This window comes from Bubalus kerabau, chromosome 20 (genome assembly GCF_029407905.1).
Source record: "Bubalus kerabau isolate K-KA32 ecotype Philippines breed swamp buffalo chromosome 20, PCC_UOA_SB_1v2, whole genome shotgun sequence".
In the NCBI taxonomy this organism is placed as follows: Eukaryota; Metazoa; Chordata; class Mammalia; order Artiodactyla; family Bovidae; genus Bubalus; species Bubalus kerabau.
The window spans coordinates 50,712,477-50,725,060 of NC_073643.1; the positions used below are offsets into that span (position 1 = coordinate 50,712,477).

Below are 12,584 nucleotides of genomic sequence, written 5' to 3' on the forward strand. Positions count from 1 at the left end.
CAGGAGCCCGCCCCGGGGCGGCTGCCTCCGCCACCAGCTCCTCCCCGCACCCGGAGGCGAGCTCCTGGCTGACCCCGCCCCTGCAAGCCCAGTCCCGCCCAGCAGGGCACGCCCCCCGCCCCGCCTTTGGTTCAGGGTAGCCGGTCCCACCTCCTGCAACCTCCAGATTGGGCGAGAAAAGAAGAGGGCGGGCACCAACTGGAAACGTCGCAGCTGCCCGCTTGGGCGCCCCCTCGCTCTCAGGGTTCAGTCCCGCTAAGTCTTGCTGGAGCTGGTCCCCACCTGCTCCACAACCCCCTCCCGCGAGTCTCTACTTCTCCCCTCTTCACGCTTCAACTCCTTAAGGACGGCCTCCCTGACGGCCTCAACGCTCCCTGTGTGGAAAGGTTTACTGGTTAACAATCTGTGAGCGCCAGGAAGCTGGTCTAGGTACCCTCAGGATCCTGTTCCTGGCAGGGCACAGAGCAGACGGACGGCGTGCCAGGCACAGACGATAAGTGAACGGATGAGCGCCTGTGTGATCGCGCCGCTGTGTGGGCAAAGCTGTGTGTCAGTGGGTGACTGTGTATGACCACGTGAGTGTAAGATGGTGGATGTGACAGAGGATGGCACGCTGAGAGGATGTAATCGTGACGCTGTAGACAGGAGAGGTGGGAAACTGCACAGAAGCATACGTGTGGCACGTTCTTTGCTGATCCTGGGCCAGTTTCCTTGGCTCTTCTGCAGCCACCGGAGAAGGACGATCAAAGAGGCACAGGTGTCCCACTGGCCACCCACAGGCCGCACACAGTGTGTCCGGCTGTCCTCTGTACTCTCAGCCAGTTCTACCCTCTGTTCCAGAGGGTGACTCAGCTTGGGGAGGGGCGGGGTTGAAGACTTCAACCTCTGGGCACAGGGGAGGCAGGCTAGGAAGGTAGGGTAAGGTCCATCCAACCCTCCTGGGTTTATGTTCAGCTGCTGACCCACATATTCCCAGACACAAGCAGACTTGCTGGCTCACCAGCAATGCTCTTCTTGGCATGTTGATTATTTTGAATTAAAGTCACTTAAGAAATGTCCAATGCCAGAGGGACATTCTGACCCTCCTTTCTGTCTCCCTGAAAGCAGGAAAGAAATCTCGGTGAAAGGTACACTCCTTGAATCTGGAGATAGGACACCCTTATCTCCAGGGATAGGAAATGCAGGCCAAGAAGCCTCTATAACCAACTTTGTTACTTCTTTTACTACCCCCAAGCCCAAACTCTGTTTATTAATAGATTCTTTACTAATTGAGCATCCAAAATATGTTTTTGTCCTGTCAAGTCCTCACAAATTTATTCTTTGTCTAAAAACTATAAAAGCTGCCTGCTTTGGTCACTTCTTAGGTCTCATTTCTATGAGACCTCCTTGCACACAACTAAAATTTCTTTTTCTCCTGTTAATCTGTTTTGTGTCAGTTTTATTGTTAGTCCAGCCAAGAACTCAACATCTGGAGAGGGGGAAATTTCCCCCTCCCCAATACTATATTACAAGATAAACCACATTCCCCATCCCCTCCTCTACACATCCTGCCCCTTTTGGCCATGGAACCTACATCCTGATTCACTCATCTCAGCCACCAGACCCTGGATTTCCCATCAATCCCAGTGATCATTTAGCAGGAGTAATGACCCCTCTCAATGACAGTCCCACCTGCCGGCCCTGTGTGGCCAAGTGCTCTGCTTACCCAGATTCATTCAATCCTAAAACCACTTTCTGAACTAGGTGTTACATCATGCCCATTTTACTGATGAGGAAACAGAGTCACAGACTAGCCACTCAGCGGCCATCTAGTAAGTAGCCTATGTCCTCAGCCTTCTCAGGCTGCTGGAGCAATCCCTCCAGCTCTCCGTCCCGAGCAGTCCCACACTTGGCTCCAACTCTCACCCCACCTGCAGCAATGCCAGCAAACAGGACCTGTCACTCCCCGGGTATGACAAAAATGTTTTTGTTTTTTTTTTTAATTGTGCCTCTGAGATAAAATGAAAGGTCCCGACTGGGTCTGGCCCTCTGGCCTCTACCCTCTAATCACAGGGGCTGCTGCCCTGGTGTGGACTTGTCCAGACTCTCCAAGTTCCAGCCAGGCCTGGGGCCTGGACAGTGGGTGAGCTCACAGTAGATGGTCAAGGAAAGCAAGAAGTTCGAGGTGGAAGTCTTGTGGCTTGTGGAGGTAGCAGGCGTGGCCTGCATTGCGCAACTTCACCGTGGAGTGGTTGGGCAGATGGCGGAGCTGCCGCAGTGACTCCCGAGCCAGGGTGCGGTCCAGCTCCCCATACAGGATGAGAGTCGGGGTCTGCAGGGCAAGGCAAGGCGCCATGATCCTGGGGCCTGAGGGGGACTGACCCTCAAGCCACCTCCTTAGGATATCTTCCCGATACACCCCATCTCTTCCATCCAGATCAAGGATGGGGCCATGTGTCCTCCAAGTACAACCTATGTATTTTCCCCCCATGACCCAAGCCAGGGACAGGAAGCCAGGACTTTCAGAGACCCTCCTCCCAATACCTTCACGGCCTGGAATTGTTCCTGGGTGTAGTTCTGGGTGGAGGCAGGTGCAATGGGCACGAATCCGCGCAGCTGGTGGTGGCCTCGCATCAGGAAGGGCAGGGCATAGCGGCCACTCAGTGAAGGGCTCACCAACACAGCGTTCTGCACATTTAGGTCCTGCAGCACTCGCTCCAACAGCTCTGCCCGCCCTGCCTCTGTGCTTGCCTCCTTTGAAGGTGCCGAGTTCCCAAAACCTGGGAACAGCAGAAGGCACCAGCTGAGGCAGGCTGGGAAGGTGGTCAGGACTTCCTGCTCACCATAGTGGTCAAAGAGATGGGGACCAGTGGCACATAACATCTGCTACCCCCAAATCCCCAGAAGTTATGTTTTTGTAAGGTGATAGGGCTGTTAAGAAAACCATCTTTCATTCATCATACTGGCAAAACTAAAGATTGATAGGGACCTCCTTGGTGGTCCAGTGGCTAAGACCCTATGCTCCCAATGGAAGGGGCCTGGGTTCAATCCCTGGCCAGAGAACTAGATCCTGTGTGCCACAACTAAGACCCAGCACGGTCAAATTAAAAAAAAAAAGAAATTGATAAAATACAGTGTTAGGGAAGATGAAGGAAAATGGATACTTTCATGTATGACTGATTGGAGAGTAAATCCATATAGCATTTTTGGAGAGTAAGATAATATTTGTCAAGAAATTTTAAATGTGTGTCCTGTGACAAATCAATTGCCCTGATGGCTACCCTACAGAAATTATTGCCCATATGCTCAAAGAAGCATGTCCAGGGGCCTCCCTGGTGGTCTAGTGCTTAACACTCTGTGTTTCCAATGCAGGGGGCATAGATTCCATCCCTGGTTAGGGACCTAAGATCCCATATGCTGTGTGGCGTGGTCAAAAAATAAAATAAGCAATGAAAAAAAAGAAAAGAAGAGGCATGCCCAAAGACGCTTCAGCTTCCTTACTTGAGCATTTTGACTGACACTGAAAACTCTAAACCAGCCTACACAGCCACCGGTAGAAGGGTGGCCAAATGAAACCTGTTCATCCCTCCAATGACACACATTAGGATAAGGGAGGGTTACAGTTCCTGACATGACCCATGAGACACGGCAGAGGGGAAGAAAACCAGGTTGCAGAGAGGCTCGCTAAGCAGGCAGGACACCAGTCATGTTTACAACCCCCACCACATAACCCTGCGTCTCTAGATCTAAAAGCACCCAAAGAGGATCTGGCACCCTCAAACTGCTTTGAGAAGTGACAGGGAAAGAGAAGTGGCATGGGTCTCTGAGAGGGGTCACTCTTGGTTGATTTTTTAATGACAAGAATAACAGCAAAAAATCATTTGTATAGCTGAAAAAGACATAAAGCTACCTACACTGTCATAAAAAGTACAGTGAGCTCTCCCCATGTGATCTTTTGTGAGGCAGGTAATGTTTCTTTTATTTTAAGGTCGTGTTTCTAAGTGCTCTGTGACATACAACAATCCACACCATGGTTTTCAAGGTAGAAAATAAACACAGAGCTTTCTGTGTTGTCCCTTTGTGTTGTGACTTGCCACTGCCTGTCTAGACCCTGGGGTCCAGATGCTCCCCACCCATACCTCAGGGCCTTCCTACCCCTCCAGGTCTATCCTCTGGCATTCTGTCCCTTTGTCCCTGCTGCCTGTTACCTCCCTGGACCCAGGGGCGGGGGCTCACCTGGAAGGTCAAGGGCCACAGCCCGGTAGCCCCTCTGTGCCAGCAGCTGCAGCGTGCCCAGCTGCTCCCACGTCCGGGAGCTAAAGGCCTTTCCGTGGAGCAGCACCACATCCACCCTGTGGGCACACAGGGGAGTGTGTGTGTCCTGGGGGTTCTTTCTTCCAAGGCTTCTCCCACCACCATCCCAGGCCCTGAGCACTTGGAGTTGAGCTGGGGGGGTCCCACATGGGTACGCTCCTTGGGCCTAGTCCTTCTACTCCACCCTAGGGTAAGCACCTACCTGTGGGCCCGGTGGAATGGGAGCACCTCACGGTAAAAAATGGGGGAGCTGCCAGGGGTGAGACCAGCCAGGATCGTGACATTGGAGTCTCCCCAGAGCCAGGAGGTCTGCTCAGGTGGTCCTGGCAGCCCCACATATAGCAGCAGCATGAATAGCAGGCCCAGGCCCAGGCCCAGCAGGGCAACCTGGGACCGGCTCATGGAGGTCTGTGCCACAGTCTGGAGGAGAAGAGGAGATGGAGAAGAGGGTAGAGCTGAGCCCCCACAAAACCCCCTCAAATCCCACCTAGGAGTTCCCAGCAGAGGAAAAGCTCAGCCCTTGCCCTTTCCTCTGCTCTGGGCAAGTGTCTGAGGGTTCACACCCAAGTACTCCACATGCCAGGGCAAGGGCTCAGATACCCCATAAGTGTGAGGAGCATCTGAAATGTCCCCCTGGCATCAGTGGCCACCACCATCCCTGTACCAGCTAAAACCACTTCCATTCATTAAGGACTTACAACAGCCAATCCCTGTGCTAGGCCCTTCACATGTAATGACTCATGAATCCACACAAGAACGCTAGGGAACAGATATGATGATAGGTGTCTTATAAAGGAGCAAACTTAAGCTCGGAGAGGTAGATTCTCTTGCCCGATGTGCAGAGTAGCAAGTAGCAGAACTGACCCTTGAGCCCAGGGCTGGGCTCCCAACTACCAGGCCACACTAATTTTGCCAAGAAGGAAACTGGGGCTGGGAGGTAATGGATGAACTGTTGGTTGGAGGGGTGAGGGTCATCAAAGGTGAAAGACATCAAAGGGCAAAGCAACGTCCCACTAAGGGCATATTTGCAAATGGTTCTGTTTATCAGACTGCATACAATAATGCTGAAATCAGAATGTGATGGGAATATTTAATGTTCTACCCCAACTGATATTAAGTGGGAAGAGAACTCATGGAGAATATCCCTGATGGAGGAAGTGCCTAGGCCTGAGTACAGGGCTAGCAAGAAGCATGGCACACTTACAAATGGAAAGGGCAGCAGGAGGCTGGAGCGACAAATGCCTCCTACCCCCCAGCTTTCATGCCAAGTGACCTGTTTCATGGACTCCTCCAGTCTGAGTCTTTGCCAGCCCAGAAGACAGACCTCAGGACCCACACCCAGAGCAGTCAGCCCTGACTTTGAGACTCCTCTGCCAATTCCTGGCTGTGTACCTTGTTTGTCAGTCAAATGGAGAAAATAACCTTGCAGCTGCTCTCCCAAGCCTTCTGTGAGATTTCAATAATACAGGGGGCCTGACCAAGGGCTAGCCTATCATCATTTTTTGGGTCTAGGAATCCTTGTTCCTGGATTCCAGTGAACATGTCTTTATTTGAGTGCCCGCTGGGCACTGGCCCTAGATCTGAGCTGGGGAATCGCCTTGGACCCTACCCACCTCTCCCAGAAGTTTTGGGGATGTTTCCCAAGCCCCCAGCCCCAGTCTCCAGGGTCAGGTGGTGACTGGGCAGTGGCAGCCCCTCTGGAGCAGAACCAGGAGCTGCGTGGAGGAAGAATACACTCCTCTCTTCTTTCTGCCCACCACCAGCCTCAGATGCAAACATCCAGCACATAAGCCTAGGTTCCCACCAAGCAGAACATCCACGCTGAACCTCTCCTGTGGTGGGCCTGGGGCACTGGGGCACCTCTCCAGGTAGGGAGGGATGGGACTGCAGCCGTTGCTATGGCAACCCAGGCAGCTGGGGCACTAGGCAACAGTATGCTACAGAGATGGAAGAGGGGGAGGGGAGGCACTGTACCCACATGAGGTCCTCGGCATACGTTTCAACAATGACACAGGTATACAGACATGCACACAAACTCTTGTCCCCAAACACTTTTCCTTTGTACAGGCTTGTCCCTGCATGGACACACAGCCTCCTTGCGCATGCATGGGCCTGTGTACAATTGATACCTTGAAATACACCCTCAAAATCACACATACATCAGTTATCAGGAAGGCAGACGCACAGGTACACACACACACACACACACGCTTTTAAAATCATATGCAAAATAAAATAAAATAAAATCATATGCAGACCCTCATATCTCAAGCACACAATCCTAAAACTACACACGTACACAAGAACGTGTACTTGGAGGTACAGGCAGGCAGACACCGAAACACAGAGCTTCAGAAATACACATACATACAGGTAGATATACACCCTTGAAGCCACACAGCACACAGAAATACTCATGGTAGACATACACAGACACAAGCGGGCAGATAGACTGACATACTGCCCCCCAGCGCAGGCACACAGAGAAACTGACACACATCACACGCACACAGACACCCAAGCCCTCAAGAACACCCTGCCAACAACTGAGCGGGTGCACACACGTGACAAAGGAACATAAGCACACTGGCTGCCCCAGCGCGGCCCCTCCGGCAGGACTCTGCCCCAGGGCTCCCGGAGCAAGGGGCGGGGCAAGAATGGCCCGCCCCGGGCAACCTGCTGGCCTCACTCCCCGGGGACACTTACCGGGCCAACAGGGATGACTGGACCCGCCACCGTTGGGCGGGCTCTGCTCGGATGCAACCAGCAGTCAAACGGCGCCGCGACGTTGGCGCTGCTTCCACCACTCTGCGGGCCGCTGCGGTCACTAGGTGGCGGAGAGCCTCAGTGCGCTTGCGCAGTCCACGGTCTCAGTCCCGCGCCTGGCAGCCAAGTTGGAAGGGACACTGGGGAGAGGCACCCCAAAGCACAGAGGCCCGGCCCCACTTCCCACTGTCCAGATTTTCCAGGTTGTTTTTCGGCCTGAGAGCTGGAACATAAAGAGAAGTCACCCGACTTCTTCCCACCAGCGTGTCTCCACCCTTAGTCTCTGGTCTGTATGGTAGGGTTAAGGATAAGGGTTGTCTTTAGGCCCACCAAGGGTTGTCACCACTGCAGAGGGTTGTCTTAAGGACCTAATGTCTGGAATGGAAGCTTCACTGTGTAACTGCCAGATATTAGTATTGTTTTGAAGCAGCCCCAGGTCTCTGGTCAGCCACTTCCCTGACCCCTGCAAATACACACACACACACACACACACACACACACACACACATGCACGCACTCAGCCAGAGCCCTGGTGGCCTCTAGGCTCCTTCATGTCTCTATAAGTCATCTATCCTGGTTAGTGACATGTGACCAACATCTGACCTGTCCCTAGCCTGTGTGGCCAGGCCTGGAACAGGGAGGATGGGAGGTTGAACACACAGCATCACACCCATTCTACAGGCAAGGAAATATGCTCAGGGCAGCTGGGAAATCGATCAAGGCCAGACATTGGCAAAACTTCGCATTCTAATCAGTCTGGCTTCCATATGTGTTCCAGATTGAAAACTCTGGGCTTGGGCAGCCCAGGCAGGGGATGGAGGCGGGGTGAGGGGGGGAGTGGGGAGGGAGCAGGAGCGATGAGGCCCCAAAGGAACACTTCCTCTCAAGATAAACCATATGCACCTCGGGCAGGTTGCTCAGGGTCTCTGGGTCCGTCCGATCCAGTCTGGGGTACATGCGGTCGAGGGGCATGGGGAAACCAAGACCGCTGTGAGAAGATGGGTCTAGCATAGCAGCACCCACCTCCCTGCGACGGATTGCCGCCACAAGCGGGCGCCCTGGAGCACGGCCCAGCCCCCGCCCTCCGGCGGGCCACCTCCCTCCTTCCCCGCACCAGCCCCTTCCCTGCTTCCGCGCCCCGGCCCGAGTCGCCGCCTTCACTCGCCTGCCGCCTCGCGCAGCTCCCCAGGTACCTATCCTGCGCCCTCCAACCCTCTCTTCCTTTCTCTAGTTAGACCCCACCCCCACCCACCGCAAAGTTTCTCCTCTTCTTATCTTGGCTCCCCAGGCCCCCTTACTAGGGTCAGCCCCCTTCGGCTTTTGCATGCACCTTACCAGACCCTGCGATCCACAACCGACCTCGTCGGAGGGGACAGAGCCAGAGGTGGCGGTGCCGGAGACCGCGCCTGGCCTCGGCGACCGTGTGTTGGGCCTCAGCGGGCAGCGCGCTGAGCACCTCGCGGGCTTCGTGGGCCGGAACTCCAAAGCTTTTCCCCGCTCAGCGCTCCGGTTTCCGGCTCCGGAAAATAGATTTTTTTTTCACTCCAGCCCCGACTCCCTTGGGTCTGCGGTGCCAATCCATGACCTATAGCAGTGCCTGGAAGAGGAAAAGGCTGATAAGCAGAACAGTTAGCTACTTACTGTTGATACGTTTACTATGCTTACTGTGTGCCAGGCACAGGGAGTGTTTTACACGCCTGGCTTCATGTAATCCTATCTACCACCTAGGACTTCCCTGGTGGCTTAGACGGTAAAGCGTCTGTCTACAATGCGGGAGACCCAGGTTCGATCTTTGGGTTGGGAAGATTCCCCTGGAGAAGGAAATAGCAATCCACTCCAGTACTCTTGCCTGGAAAATCCCATGGACAGAGGAGCCTGGTAGGCTACAGTCCGTGAGGTCCCAAAGAGTTGGACAGGACTGAGAGACTTCACTTTCACCACCTAGGAGCTAAGTTCTATTGTATTATCCCCAAAGGTAGGAAAGGATAATAACAATGGGAACAATAATTGTAATGGGAGCCCCATGTATTGAATTCTTTCCAAAGGCAGGCACACTCAATTATCAGTTTTTTGGTATTTTTTAAACTCATACATTCTTGAGGTGGACGTTCATGTCCCACAGTTCAGATGAGGAAACTAAGGCAATTAGGTAGTGGCAGAAGCAGAAATAACACCTATGTTTTCCTCATCCAAGGCGCGCGCCTAGAGATCTGGGAGCCTCCTTTGCTGCTGCAGGAGAGACCCGTGCCCTCCGGGCAGCCTCCTTGCTCCACGTGGGCAGGGTGTTCTGTGGCACCAGCACAGCAGCAGGTATGGCGGGCATGGAGCAGCGCGAGGGCACCATCCAGGTGCAGGGCCAGAGCCTCTTCTTCCGAGAGGCTCTCCCTAGCGGTGGGCAGGCCGCCCGCTTCTCCGTGCTGCTGTTGCATGGCATACGCTTCTCCTCCGAGACCTGGCAGAACCTGGGCACGCTGCACAGGCTGGCCCAGGCTGGCTACCGGGCTGTGGCCATTGACCTGCCAGGTAACTCGGGGGGCGGGGGCAGGCTTCTGGATAGGGGTTGTGGGGGCCTCACCGGGGACCTGGGGCTGGGGGACTGGGGGGATGTAGCCAGGCTGATCCCTGAGCTGGACAGGTCAGAGTGCACACTACAAGGCCTTCAGGCTTCTCTAGTCCATCCAGATACGGTCTGGACACTGCCCAGCTGCATCTGTGTTGCTTGGTGCAGTGTCTCAGTGTCTCTGAGCCTGTTTCTTTATTTGTAATGAGAGATAACCACACCCATTCTGGAGGACGGTTTTAATGAGAATGGACTGAGATGCTCCATGTGAGTATGTGACCAGTATGTAACACAGAATAATTAGTACTCAGCTGATGGCAAGTAAAATGTTTTGAAAGAGCTGTAACCACTGGCTCTGTTGGAAGCCCTAAGGAGTGTCCCCTGGCACCTTTGGGGGTGGCTAAGCCCTTGGTCATGATCCCACCCACAAAGCCCTAAGTTAGGTCCTGAGGAGGGAAGGGCAGCGCCAGACCACCAGTCATAACCTCAACTGGCAGGCCCAAGCCCACGGTGCCAAGTGTGAAAGGGGCAGCATGGCCGACCTGCTTCCATCTCTGGCCATGGCTGGTATGGTTTCAGTGCCCAAGGGCGGGCCTCCAGGACAGGACAGGATTGGTTCTGACAGTGGGTTGGGCTGAACTTCCAAGCCAAGGCCATGAACTAATCCTTCTGCAGAAGGTAGGGACTGACTAACAGAGGGGAGATATGTGTGCAGACCACCCCTCATCCCATCCTGGAGGGCATTTACCCTGCCAGCCCTGGGACAGCTGCCTCTGAAGCAGTTAACTCATTTAATTTTCACAACAATCTCAAATAGCAGATACTTTCGTTACCTCCTTTTAACAGATGGGGAAAGTGAACAGCGGAGAGAGGGCTAAGGGCACTTTCCCAGGGTTACATAGTAAGTGGATCACTGGGACTTGGATCCAGCCATGTGGGGCTTCAGAGCCTGATTCTTTGAGGACACTGTTCTGGTGTAGGTGGGCACAAACATGGAGGGAAATGCCTTATGGTTGCCACAGGTACGACAGACCTAGGTTTCTGTAGGAATAACTGCATGCATGTTGCAGGAACCTGACACAGAGCTTGACCTAGGAGGGCTTTCTGGAGGAAGGGACCATCTCTCTGCTGTCATCCTACTCACCACCTTTGTCTCTCCCACACCTGAATCCCTGCAGGTCTGGGGCACTCCAAGGAAGCAAAAGCACCTGCCCCTATTGGGGAGCTGGTCCCCAGCAGCTTCCTGGCAGCTGTGGTGGATGCTTTGGATCTGGGCCCCCCAGTCGTGATCAGCCCATCACTGAGTGGCATGTACTCCCTGCCCTTCCTCACGGCCCCAGGCTCCCAGCTCCGGGGCTACGTGCCAGTGGCCCCCATCTGCACTGACAAAATCAATGCTGCCGACTATGCCAGAGTGAAGGTACCCCTGTGTGGGAGGCTGAGATGCCCCTGCCAGGAACAAGAGTCCATCCTGGGGCCTCGGGAGGGGGGGGGCTGGGTAACCAAAGGGGTAGTTTCTGAGATGAGTTGAACCACCAATCTCTACCCTTGGGGTAAGCTGACAGCAGATTACTATGCCAAGCCCCATGCTGCGTACTGGGACAGACACAAATTTATGCCTTTCCATATGACCCCTTCACTGGGCCAGCTTTTCTCTCCCCATCATTTGCAGTGACCCCAGGGAGAGACCAAAGTGATGGGGAGGGCTGGAGCTATCTCTAGGAGGCTGGGTCTGGAATGGCAGGTCCCTGTTGACTCTGCCTCCTTTTTTTCTCTAGGCATCAGTTCTTATCGTTTATGGAGACCAAGACCCCATGGGTCAGACCAGCTTTGAGCACCTGAAGCAGCTGCCCAACCACCGGGTGTTGGTCATGGAGGGGGCGGGGCACCCCTGTTACCTTGACAAACCCGAGGAGTGGCATACAGGGCTGCTGGATTTCCTGCAGGGGCTAGCATGAGGAGCAGCCCTGCTGATGGGGGTGGGCCGCTTGCCTGCCCTGGTCTCGCTCTTGCTCATTCTCTCTCCTTCCCTTTGTGGGTTCCTTCTCGTCCTGTACATTGCAACAGGTATGTCTGTCTATCTGGGTTGTTTTCTTTTAGGGTCTGTCTTTTCCTCTTCTTTCTCTTGCAAGGACAGGCTGAAGAGGTGAAATCAAGAGGAAAAAAATTTCAGGAATCAAGGGACATAATCTGGTGGAGGGTAACCCATTAGATGAACTTCTCCTATAAGTTTTCCTGATTAGCTTGCATTCCTTCTGCTCTGCCCAGCTTCTCCCCACCTACCACCTCCTCCTTTGGCTGCTCTGTTAGGTAGCGCAGCCCCTAACTCCGCCTCTTAGGCCACAAAAATATACATACACACATGCATACTTACACATTAGAGTCATCTATGTTCCCAAATATGACCCTTCACTGGGCCGTACACACAGCTCTGAGCTGACACTCAAGGCAGCGTTGCATTGCACGCACAGACACACACACATACTCTGCCACCACACAAGTACTTACACAGGCACATTCTGCCCTCCCCAACCAGGCAGCACCCCATGTCTGGGAAGGCAGGGATCCCACGAGGCCAGCCCTTGCAGGAGACCCTCTACCAGGGTTAGGGTATGGCTAGCTCTGAACTTCACTAACCCACAGGTTGCAGCTGGCCCCGGATCACAAATGCTCCCAAAGGAGGAGGGGGGGCACCACTTCGACCCTCAGATCTCCCAGCTGGGTGCTCCACAGCTCCCCAGGCCTGGGTCATCTCGGCCTAGCTAGTTTCCTGCTCTGAGGTTTGGTTGGTGGGGAGACCGAGAGTGAAGGTCTGTGAAATAAAGTGATGCAACTAGACCCGCAGGCTCTCGCTGTCTCCAGAGCGCCGCCCCTCCCCCGTCCCTTGGGGACCGCCACTGCGAGCCCCTCCCCCACCCTGGCGGGACCAGATGGTCCCCCTGCCCTTTGTCCACCGGGCCAGATG

At 54.2% G+C, this 12,584-nt stretch overlaps 2 protein-coding genes across 6 annotated transcripts; one reads left to right on the top strand and one right to left on the bottom strand.

Moving 5' to 3' along the window:
- Nucleotides 1-237: 237 nt before the first annotated feature.
- ABHD14A (abhydrolase domain containing 14A) lies at nt 238-8,684 on the bottom strand. 5 transcript variants are annotated; one of them, XM_055557428.1, is made up of 7 exons: nt 8,395-8,684; nt 7,963-8,005; nt 7,000-7,282; nt 4,496-4,713; nt 4,216-4,331; nt 2,524-2,759; nt 238-2,311 (listed from the first exon to the last, which is right to left on the bottom strand). In XM_055557428.1, the coding sequence occupies exons 4-7, from the start codon at nt 4,693-4,695 to the stop codon at nt 2,129-2,131; spliced, it is 735 nt and encodes a 244-aa protein (XP_055413403.1). In that variant the 5' UTR covers nt 4,696-4,713; nt 7,000-7,282; nt 7,963-8,005; nt 8,395-8,684; the 3' UTR covers nt 238-2,128. The 5 variants fall into 5 exon arrangements, with proteins under 5 accessions (XP_055413403.1, XP_055413406.1, XP_055413405.1 ...); XM_055557431.1 differs by lacking the exon at nt 7,963-8,005 and having other exon boundaries at nt 7,000-7,175; nt 8,419-8,684; XM_055557430.1 differs by lacking the exon at nt 7,963-8,005 and having other exon boundaries at nt 7,000-7,175.
- On the top strand, nt 8,150-12,455 carry ABHD14B (abhydrolase domain containing 14B). The gene is made up of 4 exons (XM_055557434.1): nt 8,150-8,248; nt 9,254-9,582; nt 10,798-11,039; nt 11,398-12,455. Exons 2-4 carry the CDS (start codon nt 9,372-9,374, stop codon nt 11,575-11,577), a joined length of 633 nt encoding a protein of 210 aa, XP_055413409.1. The 5' UTR covers nt 8,150-8,248; nt 9,254-9,371; the 3' UTR covers nt 11,578-12,455.
- The last annotated feature ends 129 nt before the right edge of the window (nt 12,456-12,584 follow it).

Excerpts from the sequence above, each read along its gene's own strand:
- ABHD14A (XM_055557431.1), bottom strand. The coding sequence starts at position 4,695 with ATGAGCCGGTCCCAGGTTGCCCTGCTGGGCCTGGGCCTGGGCCTGCTA. Across the intron at positions 4,332-4,495 it reads CCATTCCACCGGGCCCACAG|GGTGGATGTGGTGCTGCTCC; the intron begins GTAGGTGCTTAC and ends GTGTGCCCACAG. Across the intron at positions 2,760-4,215 it reads TGTGGCCCTTGACCTTCCAG|GTTTTGGGAACTCGGCACCT; the intron begins GTGAGCCCCCGC and ends TGCTGTTCCCAG.
- ABHD14B (XM_055557434.1), top strand. The coding sequence starts at position 9,372 with ATGGCGGGCATGGAGCAGCGCGAGGGCACCATCCAGGTGCAGGGCCAG. Across the intron at positions 9,583-10,797 it reads TGTGGCCATTGACCTGCCAG|GTCTGGGGCACTCCAAGGAA; the intron begins GTAACTCGGGGG and ends GAATCCCTGCAG. Across the intron at positions 11,040-11,397 it reads CCGACTATGCCAGAGTGAAG|GCATCAGTTCTTATCGTTTA; the intron begins GTACCCCTGTGT and ends TTTTTTCTCTAG.